The sequence below is a fragment of the Eptesicus fuscus genome, chromosome 12 (assembly GCF_027574615.1).
Source record: "Eptesicus fuscus isolate TK198812 chromosome 12, DD_ASM_mEF_20220401, whole genome shotgun sequence".
Taxonomy (NCBI): domain Eukaryota; kingdom Metazoa; phylum Chordata; class Mammalia; order Chiroptera; family Vespertilionidae; genus Eptesicus; species Eptesicus fuscus.
This window is the reverse complement of record NC_072484.1, coordinates 4,494,561-4,516,766: the sequence shown is the minus strand read 5'-3', so window position 1 is coordinate 4,516,766 and position 22,206 is coordinate 4,494,561. Positions and strand designations below refer to the sequence as shown.

Below are 22,206 nucleotides of genomic sequence, written 5' to 3'. Positions count from 1 at the left end.
AAACTGGGGAGGTAACCAGGCCCGCTAGGAAAAGGGAGAAGGAGATGGGAGATGCTTCGCTAGAAGTGACATTTGAGTTAGGTTCGGAAAATCAAGTAGGAATCTTGATCTTGGAAAGAAAGAGGATCTGGGCCAGGGACAAAGAACATTCCAGACGAAGGAGAGAACAGGGTGGAGGAAAGTGCACTGAGCATTCCCTTCCTTCAAGGAAGACAGAGATTTCCCATGGAGCCACCAAGCCCTGACTGAGAAGCCTCGCTAGAACTGGTTTTAAGTCAAAAGGTGAGAAAAAATAAACACAATAAAACATACCCAGTGAGATACCTTTATTGGCCCAGACGTGAACAGAGGTAGAGACGGAGGCAGAATGTTACAGCGAGTCTAACCCGGCAAGCATTTTCATTAAGAATCCCTTCTCCAGGCATACCCAATATTTACGATTCTCCATTCAACATGTCACCCTGTCACTATAACTCTAGGTGAGATATGCCACCTTGGGCCAGCCCAATTATCCATTCGATCCAATATCTGTCTCTGACACGGCACTGGGGGACATTGGCTGGAAGGACATGATAGATGTGGCCCACTCTGTCCGTCTTAAAATGTTAGGGGATTAGTGGATCACCATCAAGCAGGAGGTTATTTAGTCTATTTGCCATATTTGTACTTAAAAACAACAACAGAGGAATGTATTAATGTAGAACTTACATAATTGATCATTTCTTAGAGCTTCTCATTAGCCACTCTTCAATGAACAATAACCCAGTCTCTGCACGTAAATGATTTAGGGGGAACCAGAGTAAACCATTCATTAATGTGATATTTAAAGTGGTCTCATTGTTCTTGCTAACAGGCTTATAAATACAAATACAGATTCCTAAGCTGGGACTACTTCTAACAGAGTAGACCAACATGACCCATCTAAAAGATAAAGAACACTCCTGATTCTTCGCTGGCTTTGGGGGAACTGAGGCCAGCACAGTGCAGGTCCTTGTTGACTTAACTAAATTTCAACAGCAAGCTGCACAGGCAAACTTTCTCCATAGAAATGCCATTCTCTAACAAGACCCAGGCTGATTTATCAACTCTTGTATAAGCAAATCTGGCCAATGCATAACGCTTCATATTGCAAATCTTTGAGGGCCACCGATGGTTATTACCAGCACTACACAATTGCTGGCTGGAAAGACCAACTTAATTCATGAGCAGCCGTCCTTTCTACACCATGCATACATGGAAATTCCTCTTTGATTTGTGGCTTTAATCACAGCTTCCAAAACCTGTCATTATTTATGAGTCTGACTTTTATACTGACGGTCAATGGGAAACATTTACACGGGTTACCTGATAGGAAAGAACTCTGCAGTCCAGGCACATCGTGTGCTCCATTTTGATACTGCACACCTGTTTTCCTGCCGACTCACTGACTGGGAACAGAGTTGGGGAGACTGGAGTGCTAGAGTCTACACTGTACTAATGAGTGGAACAATCTATACTAATAAAAGGGTAATATGCTAATTAGACCGGGAGACCTTCCGGGAGACCTTTTGGACATCCTTCCAGACAAAGCCATGGTGGCGGGGCTGAGGCAGAGGCAGTTAGGGGCTATCAGGTCCAGGAGGGGAGGGCAGTTGGGGTGATCAGGCTGGCGAAGGGGCAGTTGGGGGCAAACAGGCCAGCAGTAGGGGGAGCTGGAGGCGAGCAGGCCGGCAAGGAGGGACAGTTGGGGACTAGCAGGCCAGCAGTGGGGGGCAGTTAGGGCAAACAGGCCGGCAGGGGGGGCAGTTGGGGGCAAGCAGGCTGGCAGAGGGGGGCTGTTGGGGATGATCAGGCTGGCGGGGGGACAGTTGGGGATGAGCAGGCTGGCGGGGGGGGCAGTTGGGGGTGAGCAGGCTGGCTGGGGGGACAGTGGGGGCAAGCAGGCGAGCAGGCAGAGTGGTTAGGGGTGATCAGGCAGGCAGGCAGGTGAGCAGTTAGGAGCCAGTGGTCCCAGATTGTGAGACGGATCCCAGATTGGAGAGGGTGCAGGCTAGGTTGAGGGATACCTCCCCCCGCCCCCCTCCGCCCCCCGCATGAATTTCATGCACTGGTCCACTAGTATTACTTAAAAATGCAGCGACTTCTCTAGGCTGCCTCGAGACAGACTAGAAAAGAAAAAACGGTTATAAAAGAAAACAACCTATATGTGCATGTGGGTCTCTATCTTCAGACTGTTCAATATATTTGAAACTATCAAGTAATGCTGACCAGCATGAAGTCACCTCTCTACTGACCCCTTAACCAAACTGCCAGGAAGGTGACCTTCGTCCTCCTGGAAAGCAGCCAGCTCCGCCCTGGATGCAGCAAGTCCCACTCCTGTCCTACACCCCACACCCCGCACTCATCCGCCTCCTTTCTGCTCTCTGCCATCTTTCCCTTTTCATTAACTCCTTCCCCACAGTTCAGTCATGCTCCCCCATGCCTTGATTTTAAAAATCAATATTTGGGGGGGGGGGGGGGGATGAAGTATAACATTCATACAGAAAAAGGTATAAATAATGAATTTTCACAAACTAAACACATCCGAGTAACCAGCATTCAGCTCAAGAAAACTGCTAGCAGCATTTTCTGAAACCCCTTGTGCTCCCTCCACCCACTTCACCTTGGGAATGACCACTCTCCTGCCTCTTTACCGACTAGATTAGCTTTGCTTGTCTTGTCCTTTGTATCCACAAAATCATGTAGTTTGTACCTTTCTCTGTCTGGTTTCTTTCACTCATTGTTATGTTGATGAAGTTCATCCACATTCTCACCTACAGTTGTAGATCACTTGTTCTTACAACTGCGTAGTTTTCCACTGTGTAAACACAACCACAATTTATAACCCATTGTACTCATGATGGACATCTGGGTAGGTTTTAGCCTTTGACTATTCAGAATAGTGCTCCCATAACCATGTCTTTTTGAGAGCATATGTCATGTTTTGTTGGACATATAACCAGGAATGGAATTGTTGGGCCATTCAAATCCTTCTTTTTTTCTTTTTCTTTTTTTTTAACATTTTCAGAGTAGATAGAAATAATGCAAATGTGTTCTGGGCTCTTCTACCCAAGAAGAAAAGCAACTGACCTCAACCCTTCCAGCCCCTCCAGCCACTGATTCTTGAAAAGCTGCACCCCCCTGCCAGGCTGTCAGCTCCCAAGAGCAGTGGTAGTTTTTGTACCACTGTCTGGGTTACTTCCTAAAACAGAAATCCCAGCAAAACATCCCTGGATGCCCTACTGCCTCTCAGGTCAAGTCTAAGCCCTGTGGCTGATGAGGCATTCTTCCCTGTACGCCCCCTACCCCTCCTCCCAGTCTCATCCCATTCTTCCCTTCGGAGACATCCCTTGTTCCCCAGTGTCTGACCTTCTCACTATGACTCTACCTCTCTCTGTCTGAAATGTCCATCACCCACTCAAAAGGCACCCCCTTCCTACTCCAAGGCAGATGGAGTCACTATTTTCTTAACGCGCAACTCTTTGTCCACTCTTCTGACAGACTGGCGCTGCATTATCTCTACACAGGCACCTCCCCGCCAGGCAAGAGCATCTCTAAGTTGGAACCCAAGGCTTCTTCATACTTCTACCCCCAGTGCCCTCCGCAGGCTGGCACCTTGGAGGACATGGAGAAACATTTGTTACATGGATGACTCACTTCCCACATGGAAAGCAACCACCTGCCCGCATCTCTTTTTTTTCCCCCCACCAGGGTTAAGACTAAGTGGTGTTTTAAAGGTCAAAACCACTTTCTCTTTCATTAGCTGGGTTTTGTTGCAGATTTTCTGTTTAAAATATCTTAATTTGTGATGTAGAAAGCCATTTAAATTCTTTTTAAACAGAGACCAGTTCAGGGAATCTCTGATCATCTGTTTGCCTCACAGGAAATGGAAAATGCAGACAACAAAAGTGAAATGCATTGCGATTTCTCAGAAGGGAAGCAAAAGTTGATTCTGCTTCCACTGCTCTGACTCTTGTTCCTTGCCACCCTCATCCTGCTGGGAGAAAACAGGTACATGTTTTTATCCTCAACACAGCAACAGGAAAAATGAGACTCGAAGTTTCAGCAACTGGTCAAAGGTTACTCAACAAAGCAGAGGTTGCGATAGCAAAAAGCTCAGCTCTTCAAACTAAACCTGGTAGGAAAGACAGCCTATTAGGTTGGCTCAGCTAATTGACAGACTTATGGGCTCTGATAGAATGAAATCAGCTTGATTTAAAACAGGGGTTGGCAAACTACACCCTGTGGGCCAAATCCAGCCCACGGCCTGTGTTTGTAAATAAAGTTTTATTAGGAAACAGCCTTGCCCATTTGTTTATGTTCTGTCAGTGGTTACCTCCAGGCTGTCACATCTTCAGTGGTGACATCAGAACTTCTGGCTCAAAAAGCCTAAAATATTTACTATCTCATCCTTTACAGAAAAAAAACAAAACACGTTTGCCCATCTTTGATTTAGAAAATAGTTTGATGTCTAGATTTTGTTCTCTTTCCCAAGATTAACATATTCAAGTTCCTGTTCCTGTTCAAACTATTTCACTTAATGGGAGGTCTTTTTTTTTAATTAACTATCTTGATTCAAGTTTACAGGAGAAAAAAAGTTCAGTGGTTTGGTTTTAGGCTCAAATTAGTATAGTTTCTCTGCTTTGGGGGCACGCAGCTTGATTGTGGTCCTTAAGCAGAACATTTTCACAACCTGGAACAAAGTAGGCAGCTGCAATGCAACTCTTTTTGCTCTAGAGGATGTCTTTTATTCCAGCTCGAACATACACTGCTCCTTCCAGCACTAAGATTGAAATAGAGTCTATCTTTATTCCTCTGACTTAGCTAATCCTATTCTCAACAAAGGTCCGATATCATTTGTTCACACCTACTTCCAACTTCTTTCACAGACAGCTCTTAAAAACTAAACATTTGAAAAGAAATACAGTGTTCCCCTAATACTAACATATTCTATGAGTCTGTCTTTTGAAGCTGAATGCATCCAACAATAACTGCAGCCAACTTCAGAATTGCAATCCAGGTTTCCAACTCTTTGTGCAGATTTTAAAACTTAGTATTATGGAAAACTTTTTTAAAACTTTGTATTATGGAAACTTTCAAATGTATGCAAAAATAGAACAGTATAATAACCCCATATACCCAACAATCAGCTTAAGTATCGATATTCTACTATTTTTCCCGTTTTCCTTCTTCCCAACTTTTGCTTGTTTATTGTTTGTTGCAGTATTTGAAATCAGACCTCACACATCAAATCATTTCATCCATAAATATTTGTTTCTGTTTGATAAGACCCTTCTCCTTTGAACAAAACTGTGACACCACTATTATATCCAACAAAATTAACAATAATTCTTAACATAATCTAATAACCAGTCCAAATTCAGTTCTCCCCAACTGTCTCAATAACATCTTTTTATAACTGGTTTGTTCAACCAGGGATCCAAATTTTACCACAAACTATATTTTGTTGCTAGGTTTCTTTATATCTATAATAGATTCCCCTCAATTTTTTTCACCCACTACTGGCATACACTAAATTCCAACTGGCCAAGTAAACCTTACCAAGAGTAATTCCTCGTCAACCTCCACGTGATTGTGAGCACACCCAGACATTCACAAGCCCTTACGCCCCACAGGCACGGGTTCACACAGCTCCACTTTCCATATGCAGACCACCACCGGGACCAATACACCAAGCCATCCACACACACTGCTCTCAAGAGAAGGAAGTTAGATTGCTTCAGCAACCTAATTCTCGAAAATTAAATCTTTTCTATGCTGCAATGGCCCGAAGACTCAGAATGATTTAAAGGAACAAGGCATCCATTCATTAAGGCTTCTTTTTTAAGTTACCCAAATTTAATCAAGAATCACAAAGTAAATCAGACAAGCCTTCTAATCCGTTACTGTCACCGGTAACAACACTAATTGAACACCTAGATCATGCAGAACATTGGGTTATAAAAAGGATGATCTGTGTCCCTGCCCAAAGCCACATATGGCCAAAATGGAATGGTTATTGCATCATTCAGATAAACACGCCCAAGGATGACAAGAGGCATATAACAACCCAAACCAACACCCATGCCCCTGCCATCAGGTTAACACTATTTGTGAGGTCTGTGTGATGGAATAAGGTGAACAAGAGTCAGGACAGAGTCTGATGGCTAGTTCTACCATGTATGAATTGTGCCACATGGGATAAGTTACTTAAGCTCTCTGACTCTCAGTTTCATCATCACCTACCTCACTGAGTACCAGCTGTTCACACTGAATCAGAAAATCTTATATGGAAGTCTAGCAAAAATGATTATTAAAATAATAATAACATCACTGAATATAATACTCATTATGCCAGGCACTGGGCTAAAATGTTTTATGTGTACAATCTCATCTAATCCTCACATCAGTCCTATGAGTCATATCCCTATTCTCGTCATTTTCCAGATGAAGAAATTGAACAGAGTGAGTGATCTGCCCACGCTGACACAGCTAAAGGAAGGAAGTGGGTCACAGGGCCTCAGGGCTCCTGCTGTCAATCATGGCAGCATAATGCCTCCCAAACACCAACACAATAAAGTGTAAAGGTGGGACCCAGGGCAGCATAAATTATTGGGGGAGTGCGGGACAGGCCTGCCTTTTATGGCTATTAAAGCAATTACATTGTTAGGTCATAAGGTACAGCACCCCACAACCCAAACTCCTGCTTAAATGGGAAGCCCCAGGAGGCTCCCAGAGTTACCCTACTCAAGGCATGGGTATGTTCAGAGCCATAATGGTAGTTTCCTTCCTAACTGGGGCAAATCTTCAGCTGTTTGCTAAAGAGTATTTAAGGCCATTTTTTATTACATGTCTCTAAAACCCAATATTTGTTGAAACAGGACCAAAGTAAAATCATAATAATTTTTTCCTATATAATCTCTTACTTCCTTTTTTTATGGCTATTGTATGCAAAAAAAGACTGAAGGAAGCTAGCTGCCAGGAAAGAGCGCCAATTGCCTGCAGCCACCATGCTTTGAGAAGCTCACCCCAGCTAAGTGGAAAAGGCAACTGGAGGACTGAGGACCTGGGCAACAGTCCCAGCAGACCTCTGGCCCACAGCCATGGCAGTGAAGCCAATTTGAACCTTCGTACCTCCTCAGGTTTCACCCAGTCAACCCCCTGAACTGTAAGAAATAATAAAATGCTGTTGATTTAAGCCACCATGTTTTGGGGTGGTTTGGTAGATAACTAAACAGCCAGAAATCCACTTTTCCAGCCAGAACGAACATCACATCTGAGTAAGAGGTACCTTCGCAATAGTAGTTCACTGTGGTTTATCAATAGAAATGCTACAATCCTTCCATTTAAGGATGCCCATCCACTGAAACATTCAGCTCAGCAAACCCAGTGCCTACACTGTACCTCGGTCAACAGTGTTAAATATAAACAACCATAGTAATGACAGTAATGATGGCAGCTAATATTTACCAAGTACTACTTACTTACAAGGCTTCACACTAAACCTTTTATTAATTTAACCTTCACAAAAGCCTTTTTGGATCACTAATATGACCATCTATAAAATGGGCATATTAGTGATCACCTTCTGGCCATCTGACTCCAAAGCTGTGCTCCTAACCATCGCCTTCAGTGCCCCTCTGAGTACTATTCTACTTTTTAAAAACTGCCTCCCGGAGAAACCAAGATGGCGGCATAGGTAAGCACCTAAACTGCTGCCTCGCACAACAATTTCGAAACTACAACTAAAAGACAGAACAGACATCATCCAGAACCACAGGAAAGCTGGCTGAGTGGAAATTCTACAACTAGAAGGAAAGAGAAAAAGCTCACGGAGAATCAGAGGAGCTGCAAAGGGCTGAGGTATGGAGACACGTGCGCAGAGAGGAAGGGCGGCTGAGTGCCTGGCTGGCTTTGTCTGGCGGGAGGGAGAAGGAAGGAAGCCCCCGACTGCGCTGAACCCCAGTTCTGACTGCACTGAACCCCAGTTCTGGGCGAGACCCTGTGGACCCAGGCTCATACGGGGGGAGTCTGGACTGTCAGGTAGAGAGAAAGGTACACGGAGATTCGAGGGAGCCGCAGCGGGCAGGGGTCTGGAGGCACACGTGCACGAGGGCGCGCAGAGAAGACTGACTGCTGAGGTTGCCGCTGGCTTTCCCTAGCGGGAGGGAGTCACAAGCTCCGGACAGCACTGAACCCCAGTTCCGACTGCACTGAACCCCAGTTCCGGGTGAGCCCCTGGGGACCCAGGCTCTTAGAGGGGGAATCTGGACTGTCAGGCAGAAACTCAGGGGAGCCATGAAAGGCAGAGGTCTAGAGACGCACAGAGAGGACTGACTGCTGAGTGTGCCGCTGGCTTTCTCTAGCTGGAGGGAACCGGAAGCTCCCGACTGCGCTGAACTCCAGTTCCGAGTGAGAATCTGGGAATCCAGATTCATTGGGGGAGAGACTGGACTGTCTGGCAGCAGGCGAAACTCGAGGGCGGCTTTCTCTCAGAGGTGCTTGCAGTGATTACCGAGGGACATTAAGACCCAGGGGCTTCATAGGGCAGGGCTGACGGGAAGCCAAGACTGTCTGCTCAGCCCTGAGACTCTGCCCCATCCAAGCTGAGCACAGAGGCTTTTGCAAATTTGCAAGTCTTGTCTCATAAGGCTATCTCCAGCACAGAAGTTCTCCCGGCATAGACACAGCTGATCCTCACAGCTAACTGGCCTGGAGATTAATTCCTCCCACTGATACCAACAACAATCAAGACTTAACTACAACAAGGCTGTACACACAGTCCACAAAAGGGTGCACCAAGAGTGCCCACCTCAGGTAACTGGGGAGGACAACCCACAGGGCCATATAGGACACCTAGCACACAAAGCTACCCTACCAACTCAGGGAAGCAGCAAAAATGCAGAGACAAAGAAACAGATCACAAACGAAAGAAATGGAGGAAAACAAACGACTGTATATAGAGTTCAAAACCACGGTTATAAGGTTTTTCAAGAATTTCCTAGAAAAGGCCGATAAATTTAGCGAGACTCTCGAGGATATGAAAAAGGACCAACTAGAAATTAAACATACACTGACTGAAATAAAAAATATTATACAGAAACCCAACAGCAGACTAGAGGAACACAATAGTCAAGTCAAAGATTTGAAATACAAAGAAGCAAAAAACACTCAACCGGAAAAGCAAAAAGAAAAAATAATCCAAAAATTTGAAGATAGTGTAAGAAGCTTCTAGGACAACTTCAAGCTTACCAACATCAGAATTATGGGGGTGCCAGAAGAAGAGAGAGAGCCAGAATTATGGGGGTGCCAGAAGAAGAGAGAGTTTCTGCCATGAAAACCTATTTGAAGAAATAATGACAGAAAACTTCCCCCACCTGGTGAAAGAAATAGACTTACAAGTCCAGGAAGTGAACAGAACCCCAAACAAAAGGAATCCAAAGAGGACCACACCAAGACACATCATAATTAAAATGCCAAGAGCAAAAGACAAAGAGAGAATATTAACCCTTTGCACGCGCTTGCTTTTTTCTCGATTCCTTTATTCTACTCAGGATTTAATTTTTTAAATACCCCAGATTTTACAAAGCGCGGCAGTAGAATAAAAAACTGGAGTTTCTTTTCATACAAACTTATTTATTTGGATTATTTTTATATTTCAAATTATTGATACATTCAAAGAGTATAAAAAGAGCTGCTACCGATGTTAACCATGTCGAGTCACACTCGACATCCAAGTGCAAAAGGTTAAAAGCAGCAAGAGAAAAACAGTTAATTACCTACAAGGGAGCACCCATATGATTGTCCGCTGATTTCTCAACAGAAACTATGCAGGCCAGACGTGAGTGGCAAGAAATAGTCAAAGTGATGAATAGCAAGAACCTACAACCAAGATTACTCTACCCAGCAAAGTTATCATTCAGAATTGAAGGGCAGATAAAGAGCTTCACAGATAAGAAAAAGCTAAAGGAGTTCATCACCACCAAACCAGTATTATATGAAATGCTGAAAGGTATTCTTTAAGAAAAGGAAGAAGAAGAAAAAAGTAAAGATAAAAATTATGAACAACAAATACATATCTATCAATAAGTGAATCTAAAATCAAGTGAATTAAAAATCGGAGGAACAGAATAAACTGGTGAATATAATAGAATGGACTGATAATTCTCAGGGGGAAAAGGATGTGGGGGGTGCGGGAAGAGACTGGACGAAAATCGTACACCTATGGATGAGGACAGTGGCGGGGAGGTAAAGGCAGAGGGTGGGGTGGGAACCGGGTGGAGGGGAGCTATGGGAGGAAAAAGGAGAAACAATTGTAATAATCTGAACAATAAAGATTTATTAAATTAAAAAAAAAGATACTATTCCATTAAAAAAAAAAAAACTGCCTCCCTCTAAAAGAGATAACTTGCCTAAACGATTTAAACTATAAACACCAACTCTTATTATTAGGAAACTTGGAGGCCAGCATTTCCCTAATTCCAAAACCATATAAAGACACTACAAAGAAATAGAATTACAAGCCAATATCCCTGATGAACATAGATGCTAAAATCCTCAACAAAATATTAGCAAATCTCATTTAGCAATACATAAGAAAGATCATACACCATGACCAAGTGGGATTTATTCCGGGGATGCAAAGCCACTACAGTATTCACAAATCAATAAACGTGATACATCACATAAGCAAAATGAAAGACAAAAATCACATCTAACACCCATTTTTGATAAAAATTCTCAGTGAACTGGGAATAGAGGGAGCATATCTCAACATGATAAAGGCCATATATGACAAACCTACAGCCAACTTCATACTCAATGGGTAAAAATAAGAACAGGAACAAGACAGATATGTCTGCTTTCACCATATTTTTTATTAAGGTATTACATATGTATCCTTATCCCCCATTGCCCCTCCCCACCCCCATCCCCACTCATGCCCTCACCCCCCTGGTGACTGTGTCCATTGGTTAGGCTCATATGCATGCATACAAGTCCTTTGGTTGATCTTTCCCCCTTACCCCCGCCCTCCCCTACCTTCCCTCTGAGGTTTGACAGTCTGATTGATGCTTCTCTATCTCTGAATCTGTTCTTGTTCAGTTTATGTTGTCCATTATATTCCACAAATGAGTAAGATCATGTGATATTTATCTTTCTCTGACTGGCTTATTTCGCTTAGCATAATGCTCTCCAGTTCCATCCATGCTGTTGCAAATGGTAAGAATTCCTTCTTTTTAACCACAGCGTAGTATTCTATTGTGTAGATGTACCACAGTTTTTTAATCCACTCATCTGCTGATGGGCACTTACACTTTTATTCAACATAGCACTGGAAGCCTTAGCCACGGAGATCAGACAAAACAAAAAAATAAAAGGCACCCAAATTGGAAAGGAGAAAGTAAAAGCCTCATTATTTGCAGATGACATGATATTGTACATAAAAAACCCTAAAGACTCCAACTAGATTTAATACATGGATTTGGCAATGTAGCAGGATACAAAATCAACACCTAATAATCGAATGCTTTTTTAAACATCAATAATGAATTCTCAGAAAGAGAAACTAAATAAGCAATCCCATTTACCATTGAAACAAAAAATTAAAATACTTAGGAATAAACTTAGCCAAGCAGGCAAAAGACCTGTATTTGGAAAAACACAGGACATTGAAAAAAGAGATAGAAGTAGATATAAACAAGTAGAAGAATATACCATGTTCATGGATTCATCGAATCCCCATCATTAAAATGTCCATACTATCCAAGGCAATCTACAGATTCAATGCAATCCCTATTAAAATACCAATAGCATATTTCACAGATCTAGAACAAATACTCCAAAAATTTATATGGAACCAAAAAAGACCCTGAATAGCTGCAGCAATCTTGAGAACGAAGAACAAAGTTGGAGGAATTACAATACCAGATTTCAAAGTATACTACAAAGCCATTGTAATCAAAACAGCCTGGTACTGGCACAAGAACAAGCATATAGAGCAATGGAACAGAATAGAACCCAGAAATCGACCGAAGCCATTACACTCAATTAATATTTGACAAAGGAGGCAAGAGCATACAATGGAATCAAGATAGTCTCTTCAATAAATTGTGTTGGGAAAATTGGACAGATACCTGCAAAAAAATTAAACTAGACCACCAACTTACACCATAAACAAGAATAAATAAAAATGGATAGAAAGCTTAAATGTAAGTCGTGAGACCATAAAAATTCCAAAAGAAACCATAGGCAGCAAAATCTCAGACATCTCTCATAACAATATGTTTACAGATACATCTCCTAGGGCAAAGGAAACTTAGGAGAAAATAAACAAATGGGACTACATCAAAATAAAAAGCTTCTGCACAGCAAAAGAAACCATCAACTAAATGAAAAGAGAGCACACTACAATCATACATCTGATTAAGGGTTACTATCCAAAATATATAAGAAACTCATACAACTTAACAGAAGGAAGACAAACAATCCAATTAAAAAATGGGCAAAGGATCTAAATAGACACTTCTCCAAAGTGAACATAGAGATGGCAAAGAGACATATGAAAAAAGGCCTAAGGTCATTGATCATCAGAGAGATGCAAATTAAAACGACATAAGGTATCACCTCACACCTGTCAGAATGCCTATCACCAACAAATCAAGAAATGACAAGTCCTGGTGAGGATGTGGAGAAAAGGGAACCCTAGTACACTGCTGGTGGGAATGCAGACTAATGCAGCCATTATTGAAAACAGTATGGAGTTTCCTCAAAAAATTAAATATGGATCTGCCATTTGACCCAGTGATCACACATCTAGGAATATATCCTAAGAAACCCGAAGCACCAATCAGAAAGAATATATGCACCCCTATGTTCATAGCAGCACAAATTACAATAGCTAAGATCTGGAAACAGCCCAAGTGCCCATCAGTAGATGAGTGGATAAAAAAGCTGTGGTACATCTATACCATGGAATACTATGCAGCAGTAAAAAAGAATCTCTTACCCTTTGAGACAGCATGGAGGGACCTGGAGAGTATCATGCTAAGTGAAATAAGTCAGTCAGAGAAAGGCAAGTATCACATGATCTCACTCATATGTGGAATCTAAGTAACAAAATAAACTGATGAATGGACTGGATCCAGAGATATGGAAGCATGGAACAGAGTGTGAAATCTCAGAGGGAAGGCAGGGGATGGTGGGAGGCAATCAACCAAGGACTTTGTGTGAATATATGCATGGCCCATGGACAAGACAATGGGGTGGTGATGGTCTGGGGTGGGGGCAGGGGCAGGTTGGAGCGGGCAAATGGGGGGAAAAAGGGACATATGTAATACTTTCAACAATAAAGAATTATTAAAAATAACAATAATATGAACAACTATAGTAATGATAGTAATAATGGCAGCTAATATTTACCAAGTGTTACTTACTTACAAGGCTTCACACTAAACCTTTTATTAATTTAACCTTTACAAAAGCCTTTTTGGATCACTAATATGCTCATTTTATAGATGAGGCCACTGAGGCTCAGAGTGGAACAGGATTTCACCCTCTGGTCATCTGACTCCAGAAGCCATGCTCCTAATCACGGCCTTCAGTGCCCCTTTGAGTACCACTGTACTTTTTAAAAGTTGCCTCCCTCTAAAAGAGATAACTTGCCTAAACGATTTAAACTATAAACACCAACTCCTATTAGGAACCTTGGAGATGGAAAAGGGAAGAGCAGAGTGTGACTTCCATTAGTGTTAGCTGTTTTGGTAATTTGCACAGGCCCCCTTCACCAGGGAGAAGCCGGAATTAGTTAATTTTATGTTGACAAGTCTGCTCTCCCGCGGGACAGGGAGCTCCCCGAGAGCTCTCCCTGATTCTGGTTCATCTACGTCGGTCCAGAACAAGCAGGTGCTCAAGAAGCGTTTGTTGGACGGAAAGGAAAGCTTCCTTCGCCACAAAGGTGAACTTGCACTTCCAGGATGACATCTCCCCCAGCCATCAGTCCTTACAGGGATGCGAAAGGAAATGCGACGACAGGCAGGGGCAGGAGGCGGAGACGCACCCGAGAAACGTGGGCGCAGTGATCTACCCGGGACCGCAGACAGAGCTGGGCTGGTGCCCAGGACACCTGAGAGGCCCGTACAACCAGGTGGCCGGCCACCCGGAGAGCGGGGCCTCCCCAACTCCCCGGCACCGTGAAAGGTCCCCAGGAGGAAGTGCAGACCCTGGGGGAGCCCCCCTCCTCCCGCGGCAGCTGCCACAGGAGGTGGAGGAGGAGGAGGGAGAGGAGGAGGAGGAGAAAGAAAGTGACAGGAAGTTAGAAGTTTCCCAACAACCAAACTCCGACCCCGGAGGGGAGGGCTCCTCATCCTCGGCCGCCCCGCCCAGTGAGGAGGGGCCGCCACCCGCGGACCAAGACAGTGGGGGGTCCAGCTCCTGGGGTCCCAACAAAAAGGGTCCGTCCTGTAGCACCCGCACGCGTCCTGTGCGCCCCGAATCCTGAGAGACGTTGCCAGGGAGGGGCGGGGGCGCCCCAACTGTTACTTACAGTCGTCTAAGTCATCCTGCAAGTCCACAAAGTACAGGGGGATCTCTGAAAACCAAGAGACACGGGAGTTACGAGGGAGCTGCACAGGCGGGCTCCGCGGCGGGCAGGGTCTCGGGCCTCGCCGGGTGGGCGCCGCTGAGGAGGAAGGGGTCGCCCCGACGCCCCCAGAGCTCGACCCCACTTACCCGCCATCTTGGGATGGGCTTAGAGGCGTGGTCCGTGTGGGGGCGGGGCCAGCTTTCCTGGACACGCCCCCCATCGCCGGCCACGCCCCCGGGCCCGCACCTCCCACGGGCCTAGCGGCGCCGGACGGGCCCCGCCCTCGCGGCTAAGGTGGCTGCCGAGGTGGGCGGGGAGGTCAGGTGACCCGGCCGGCGTCCCAAGATGGCGGCGGCGGCTGCGCCCGGGAGGCCGCGGCACCGTCCCGGCTGCTGAAGCGGGTTTCGCGCGGCTGGCGGCGGACGGGCCGGGGTCGAGAGCCGGCGAACGGGCGGCCGCCGCGTCAGCACGCCCCGCGGCCGGGGCTGGGCCGAGCGGCGGCGGAGCAAGGGAATGCTCGTGCGGGCCCCGGCCTGTCCCTCCTCAACTTAGGGCGGCGGCGGGCCCGCGCCCCGGCTCCGGGGCCATGGCGCTGAGGGAGCTCAAAGTGTGTCTGCTGGGGGTGAGTGGCGGCGGGCCGGCCGGGAGGGCCGCGGGAGGCCGGGCGGGCCGGGGACCAGGCGTGCCCGCGCCCTGTCCGCCCCTGCCGTCAGCCTCCGCGCGGGACACCGCCTTCCTGCCCGGGACCCTCCCTGCACCCCGGTGCTGAAGGTCCTGCTGGAGCCCGAGGTCTCTTCCCGCCCCCCAAAGGGTAGAGAGCCCTCCCTGTCTCCCCTTGTTAAGCAGTTTCCTACTCAGGTGCTAGTTAAAGTTGGCCAAGTCTCCTAAAGTCAAACCAGCAACCGGTCCTTGGGTTCGACAAGCAGCGTGAGCAGCCTGCCCCGTCCGTTTGGTGTCTTTGAACTTGTGGACTCACCCTGACACTTCCCGCACTTACTTTGCTGCGGGACATTCAAGTCAGGAACCGCAGGACTGTCTGAAGCTGCCGCTTCCTGTCTCGTCGGGGCGGCGGTGCCCCTCCCGAGCGCGCTGGCTGGGGTTGCTCCCCTGCGCACCACCAAAGGGTTCCCAAAACTAGCCTTTCCCCTCCCAGGCAGCTGGGCGGGGCGGGACCTGTCCAGGATGACCCACAAGTAATGCACGAGTCCCCCCTTTACTTTCTACAGTTAAAAAGCAAGTAAGTTTGTCACTGTTCACAAGAAGCGGAAATTTGGGGTCCTTCGAAAGGTCCCAAAGTCTCAAAAACTGCAAAACCCCTCTCCTGTAACACGTTTGAAAACTTAATTACTCCCACTGAATATGAAAACCTCCCCCTTTGTGTCCCCTAACTTCTAAAATGTATCCAAGATGAGTTTTCTGAAATCCTGAACTTAAAACACGAGGTAGTTTTCAGGTCTGCAAGCAGATGAACCATACTCACCCATCTCATTCTCTTTCAGGACACAGGTGTGGGTAAATCAAGTATTGTATGGCGGTTCGTGGAAGACAGTTTTGATCCGAACATCAACCCAACTATAGGGTAAGAGATGAAGTTTATTGAATATACATCTCACCATGTGTCGAAAGTCCTTCCAAATAGTGTGTTCCAGGGACAGGCCTCTCCATTGTACACACTAGCAAACTCAGAGACGTTGGTTTTGTCATCTCTGGAAGGTCTTGGAAAAGATCCAGTGAGGATTGCTGTGTTTAAGGAAAATTATCTTTTGATTTGTGAGGAGTGAAAACTTCAAAATGAAAGTATGAATTAAAGTTTAGCATATACATAGAACCTTCGATCTATATCTCAACAGCAGTTACACCTTGAAATATGGCAGGTGAAAATGGGTGTGGATACTGATACTATCTTTTCAGGCATGTCAACCAAAAGATATTTAGATGATTTTCATACTTCCTGAAAAGTAGGAGAACGGGGCCCGAACCCTACTCACGCATTCTTGCTCTGGTAGTATTAATGAATTGATAAATGAATGTTGAGATGTAAGATTTTTTTTTTAGGGTATCTAGTTCTTTGGATAAGTGACATTGACTAGCGATTGGTGTTTGACCTGGAGAAAACCTCAGGGTATTCAAATATCGTACTATTAATACTTTCTCTGTGAGTTGTGTTTTATAGGTTTTAGTACTACGTTAGGCTTGGGAAACTAAAGAGCTGTTAGGCTATTTTTACTGCAAACCCCCAATCAAATGGTTTCTTCCATTTAAAGAGAAAGTCTATTCTGCCCGGTAGAGAAATATTTTACTACATGTACATATACATATGAAGGCCTGGAGATGAAATCACCACCAACTTTCCAAAATTCAAATGCCTTTCAGTGTCCTTCAAAAAAAGAACTGTTTACAGCATGTTGAAGGCATGACCTCATTGTCCTCAGGGCCTGCCTGTTGCTACCTGCATGGGACAGTGAAGGGACAGGAAGTGATAGCAAGGAGTGCTGGTGACTCAATGAGTGACACACCTGACACCTAGTCAGAGCTGCAGACACAGCTCTGATGTAGCCAAGAGCTCCCTCAAATGAGAGAAAAATGAAGGGTGTGTTTCCAGCAGTTGTGCAGCTCGAAGCCCTGTCCTGGGCATCCACTCCTTTCTGTTTGCAGCCCTCCCAATCTGACGCATGTGGGGTTCCTAACCTCCTCAATCCCCCCTCCTCACCATGTGCTCCTGGCTCACATTTCACAGGAAAAGGGAATACTGTACAAGGCTTTCCCCTTATTTCCTTCCACCTTTCCTTGTTTCCTCAGCCTCAGGAGGTGTCTTCCTCCTTCATGACCAGCCGCCCACACACCTGAGCCCCCGAGTCCCCCTCTTCATCAGTTCTCCCCTTTCTTCCCCAGCCTGCTTTCTCATAGCATGCAAACATGCTCCTAATGTACCTGCTCTATGAACACAGTACCAGTACCAAGCCTAATGCTCAAATTGTGGAGCTCTTGAGAGAGAAGTTACTACTTCCTCAACTGCTGCTCACTCCTCAAACCACTGTTGTCTCAATTCCACCTCCGCCATTCCACTAAAACCACGTTCCCTGAGTACCATTTTCCTGTCTAACTACCATAACCAATGGCGTTTTTTTCTTTATTCGTTCACTAAGTGCCTACTATAGGCCGGATGCTAAACTGGCTGCTGATGACTGAGACCTGGGATCAACAAACCATGGCCCTTTGGCCCACCTCCAGTTTTTGTAAATAAAGCTTTATCGAAACACAGTCACACCCATTCATTCACATACTGTCTCCATCACTTTGGGACTTCAGTGTCAGAGCTGAATAGTCGTGACTAAGACCCTATGGTCCAAAAGCTGAAAATATGTACTATTTTGCCCTTTTCAGAAAAAGCTTGCCAGCTCTGATGTAGATAAACTTGGTGCTTGCCTTCATGGACCTGACCTACAAGTAGGAGAAACATAGTCTGTAACTTGTGTACAGGAAGTGATTAATTTGACCACTTTCTGTGCTATAAAAATGTGTGGAATGAGTGAGAGTATATAAGGGGCCTAACCTAGGCTTAAGGAATGACTGGTTTCTTAGTGGAACTGTGAAGGTATTGAACACTTGGCAGCCCTGATATTTAAATATTGAAAAAATGAGTGGATTATACTTCAATAGAAAGTTTAAGGAAAAATAGTTTTTGAACAGCAGAAGTTAACAAGGTGGTATTGAGGGTGGTGAGTGGCACAGGGGAGGGCATGTTGGGGGGGTAGCCAGGAGGCTGGAAGGCAGCAGAGACTGGGCCCTGGAGATCTGGGGAGGCTCCCACATCACAGGATGTCTTAGAATTAAAACTCCTGTGTCTTTCCTAGTTCTCTTCCTATGTTCATAACCTTGTTCACTCCTGCCTCTCCTCCCACTTATTTCGTACATAGTGGTCTTCCCCAAGTTGTGTCCTGCTCTCATTCCCTTCCACAGCTCAGCTCCACCTGTGTAGTTAGACTCAAACTTAACTTCTCCAGCCTTTCTCCTTAGGACCTGGTCCCCTGCAGAACTCGATATTTCTCCTCGGGTCCTTCATCCCTCACTCCCATATTCATGGTCTTCCCTAATGGGACAAGTGGGGGGAAGAGCCATGGCCCTGAAGAACCATCCTTCCTGGACTTAAATCAGGGTCTCAACCTTGTGCCAGCTGGGAGAACTTCTGGACAACTGACCGAGCCTCCCTATTGGGGATAGGGAGATGATAGTCATGCCTGCCTCGGGGGTTGTTGGGAGAATTTGGTGACATGCTGGATGTGCACAGGAAGTGTACAGAGAGTATTGGTGGTTGGTGGTAGTACTATGATCAGATGCCATTTGTCACCACACCGTTCTCCATCCACCCATTCTACTTCCCCAGCCCTATTTGTGCTTCCTCTGTGCAGTCACTGGGACCAGGCCTCTCCTCCCCATCCCGCAGCTGGAAGCCCTCATCCTGCCCTGCCTAGACAGTGGTGCAGCCTGCTCTCCCACTTCCAGCCAGTTCTCATTGCTGTTGTCTGAGCCTCTTTAAAAACAAGTCTGATTTTCCCCTGCTCAAGACCATGGCAAGACCCACCCTCATCTCATTTGCTTTCTTCTTGCTCACTTCTCCCTCCTTCCCATGCACACAAACACACCAAATAAATACCTTTTCCCACACATGTAATTGACATACGCAGTTCTCCCTGATGGGGGAACTTTTCTCTTCTTTGTCCCCTTGGTAAGTGCCTGTTGATTTGTTAAGATTCAAGTACTGCTCCTCTAAAAGTTGCAAACTCCAGTGCCAACAGGGGCCTGGCAAGAATGTAAATGAGGGAGATGGCCCAGATGGAAGAACTTGAGGATCTCAGGTGTGAACTGCCCCAATTTTCTGCCTTCCATGCACCATACTCCCCTTATCTTCTTACCTCTATGGAGACTTTCCTTCAGTCTCCTCTGGTTCCTCATCCTGTGAATCCTCCCTTTTTATGTATGATTCCCAGGTAGAACCCCCTGATTTCAAATTCTTGCTTGACCTAATTCATTTTGTGACTTTAGGCTGCATCCTTAGCAGGGATTTTCAAAGCCAAGGCTTTTTTTCAGATGTATACATGCCTATGCTATGGCCCCTCCCCCCACAATACACATGTGCTAGGTAAGACATGGCCCCCATTAAAATCACCTTGGTAATGAATTGCGGTCACTAATGGGAGGAGCATATTGTGTTCTTCAAGTGTACTGGGATGGAAAACCGGTTGAGAATTATCCAAGATTTTACTTCTTCCTTTGCAGTCTATATGCCTTTTATTTCTTTTACTTGTCTTACTACATTAGCTAGGACCTCTACTACTTTGTTTTGGAGTGGTAGGAAAAGTCAGCCTTACCTTTTTCCCAGTCTTGTGGGGGAAAAGTATTCAGTCATTTATCAGTAAGTAGGATGCCTGGACTGCACATTTTTTATAGGTACCCACACTTTCAGGTGGTGAATGTTCTTATCTACCCCTACAACAATGAGATTTTTTATCATGAATTGTGTTGAATTACATCTTTTGAATTGTTTTATGCTTTTTCTTTTTTAGTCTTAAAATAGTGAATAATATTCAATAATCAATACTGAAATATTAAACCAATGTAATGTTCCTAGGATAAATGTTACTTGATTATTATTATTATTTTAATTATTGGATTTGATTTACTAAAATTTTGCTAAGGATTTTTGCCTCCATGTTCATGATGGATATTGATCTGTAGTTTTCCGTAATATCTTTCTCTAGATTTGGTATCAGGGCATCATAAAAGAAGATGGAAGTGTTTCCTTCTCTTCTACTCTTTTGGGAGAGTTTATGTAGAATTGGTACTATTTCTCCCTTAAAGGTTTGGTATTCAGCAATGAAGCCATCTGAGCAAGGAGTTTCTTTGTCAGAAAATTACAGATTCAATTTCCTTACTAGATATAGGCCTATTCATTTCTTCCTGAGTATCCTTTGGTAGTTTATGTCTTTCAAGGAATTGGTCCTTTGTGTCTATGTTTGTTTTTAAAATATATTTTTATTTGTTTCAGAGAGGAAGGGAGATGGAGAGAGAGATGAAACATCAATGATGAGAGAGAATCATTGATCGGCTGCCTCCTGCACACTCCGCTGTGGGGATTGAGCCCACAACCCAGGGCATGTGCCCTGACCGGGAGTTAACTGTGATCTCCTGGTTCTTAGGTCGATGCTCAACCACTGAGCCAGCCGGGCTTTGTATTTTTTAATTTATTAGAATAAAGCTGTTTATAATATTCCTTTATTATCCTTTTAATATCTTTAGCATCTGTTCAGTTATAAATATATAAATTTTAATTGTCTTCTCAAAGAAACAGTTTTTTATTTTATTAATATTTCTATTTCATTGATTTTTAATTTTATTTTGATGGGGTTTTTTTCCCCCTTCCTTCACTTATTTTGGCTCAATTTGTTCTTTTTTTTAACTTGTTTTTTAGTTGGAAGTTTAGAATGAATATATATATATATATATATAAAATATATATATATACATACACACACACACATTTAGAACTACTAAAATTTCCCTGTAAGTCTGGTTTAAGTGAATTCCACAGATTTTTATATGTTGTGTTTTCATTTTAATTTAGTTCAAAGTATTAATTTTCCTTGTGACTTATTTGACATGTTGGTTTTTTAGAAATGTGTTTTCTAACTTCCAATAATTCAGGGATTTTTCAGAATTTTTTTAATTACTGGTTTCTAGTTTAAATCACAGGGAATGTACTCAATATTATTTCAAACCTTTTACATTTGATATTTGTTTTATGGCCTGGAATGTAGTTTTTGTGATGTTCCATGTGTACTGGGAAAGAATGTGTTCTGCTGATGTTCTGTGGAGTGTTCTGTGAATGTTGAATAAGTCATGTTGGTTGATGGCATTGTTGGTGTCTTTTGTAGCCTTACTGAAACCTTCTCATTTGCAATGAAAGATGTGTTTAGTGGCTGAGTTGGTTGAGCGTCATCCTATCCACTGAAGGGTTGCCGGTTGGATTCCAGTCAGGGCACATACCTGGATTGTGGGTTTGATCCCCAGTCAGGGAGTGTGGGGAAGGCAACTGATGGATGTTTCTCTCTCACATCAATGCTTCTCTCCCCGCCCCTTTCCTCTCTCTAAGCATTTCCTCTAGTGAGGATTAAAAATAGGGGTGTTTGAAATTCAACCCTAATTGAGGATTTGCCTGTTTCTCTTGGTTTAATCCATTTTTTGTTTATATATTTTGAAGCTCTTATTATTGAGTGTATATACATGTAGCGTTGTTGTTTTTCACCATCATAAATATCTCTCTTATTCCCTAGTAACTGTCCTGGTTATGAATTCTGCTTTGTCGCATGTTGATACAGGCTTTTCAGCTCTCTGTTGATTAGTGGTTGTGTGCCTTTTCCCATCTACTTACATTTACCCTATTTATATCCATGTATTTAAGGTGGGTTTCTTACAGACAGCATTATGGGTCCTGCTTTTATGTAATCTGACAGTCTCTGCCTTTTAATTGGAGTGTTCAGAAGACCTTTGCTATTCAATACAGTTGTGGATTGACACATAGCTTCATTGAAACTTAAGTTAAAATTTAG

At 44.3% G+C, this 22,206-nt stretch overlaps 2 protein-coding genes across 6 annotated transcripts in view; one reads left to right on the top strand and one right to left on the bottom strand.

Moving 5' to 3' along the window:
• Positions 1-14,773, bottom strand: part of LOC103285776 (serine/threonine-protein phosphatase 4 regulatory subunit 1-like) — a 79,011-nt gene extending 64,238 nt beyond the window's left edge. For both annotated transcript variants that reach the window (XM_008141208.3, XM_028145070.2), the window contains exons 1-2: positions 14,746-14,773; positions 14,561-14,605 (exon numbers count right to left, since the gene is read on the bottom strand). In XM_008141208.3, the coding sequence (XP_008139430.3) occupies positions 14,561-14,605; positions 14,746-14,752 (52 nt within the window). In that variant the 5' untranslated portion in view covers positions 14,753-14,773. The remainder of the gene's footprint in view (positions 1-14,560; positions 14,606-14,745) is intronic.
• Positions 14,774-14,900: 127 nt separating this feature from the next.
• Positions 14,901-22,206, top strand: part of RAB22A (RAB22A, member RAS oncogene family) — a 67,179-nt gene continuing 59,873 nt past the window's right edge. For 3 of the 4 annotated variants that reach the window (XM_054723801.1, XM_028145081.2, XM_008141209.3), the window contains exons 1-2: positions 14,901-15,221; positions 16,099-16,178. In XM_054723801.1, coding sequence (XP_054579776.1) covers positions 15,186-15,221; positions 16,099-16,178 — 116 coding nt within the window. In that variant the 5' untranslated portion in view covers positions 14,901-15,185. Of the gene's footprint in view, positions 15,222-16,098; positions 16,179-22,206 lie in introns of those variants that run through there. The other variant, XM_054723802.1, reaches the window with a different exon arrangement.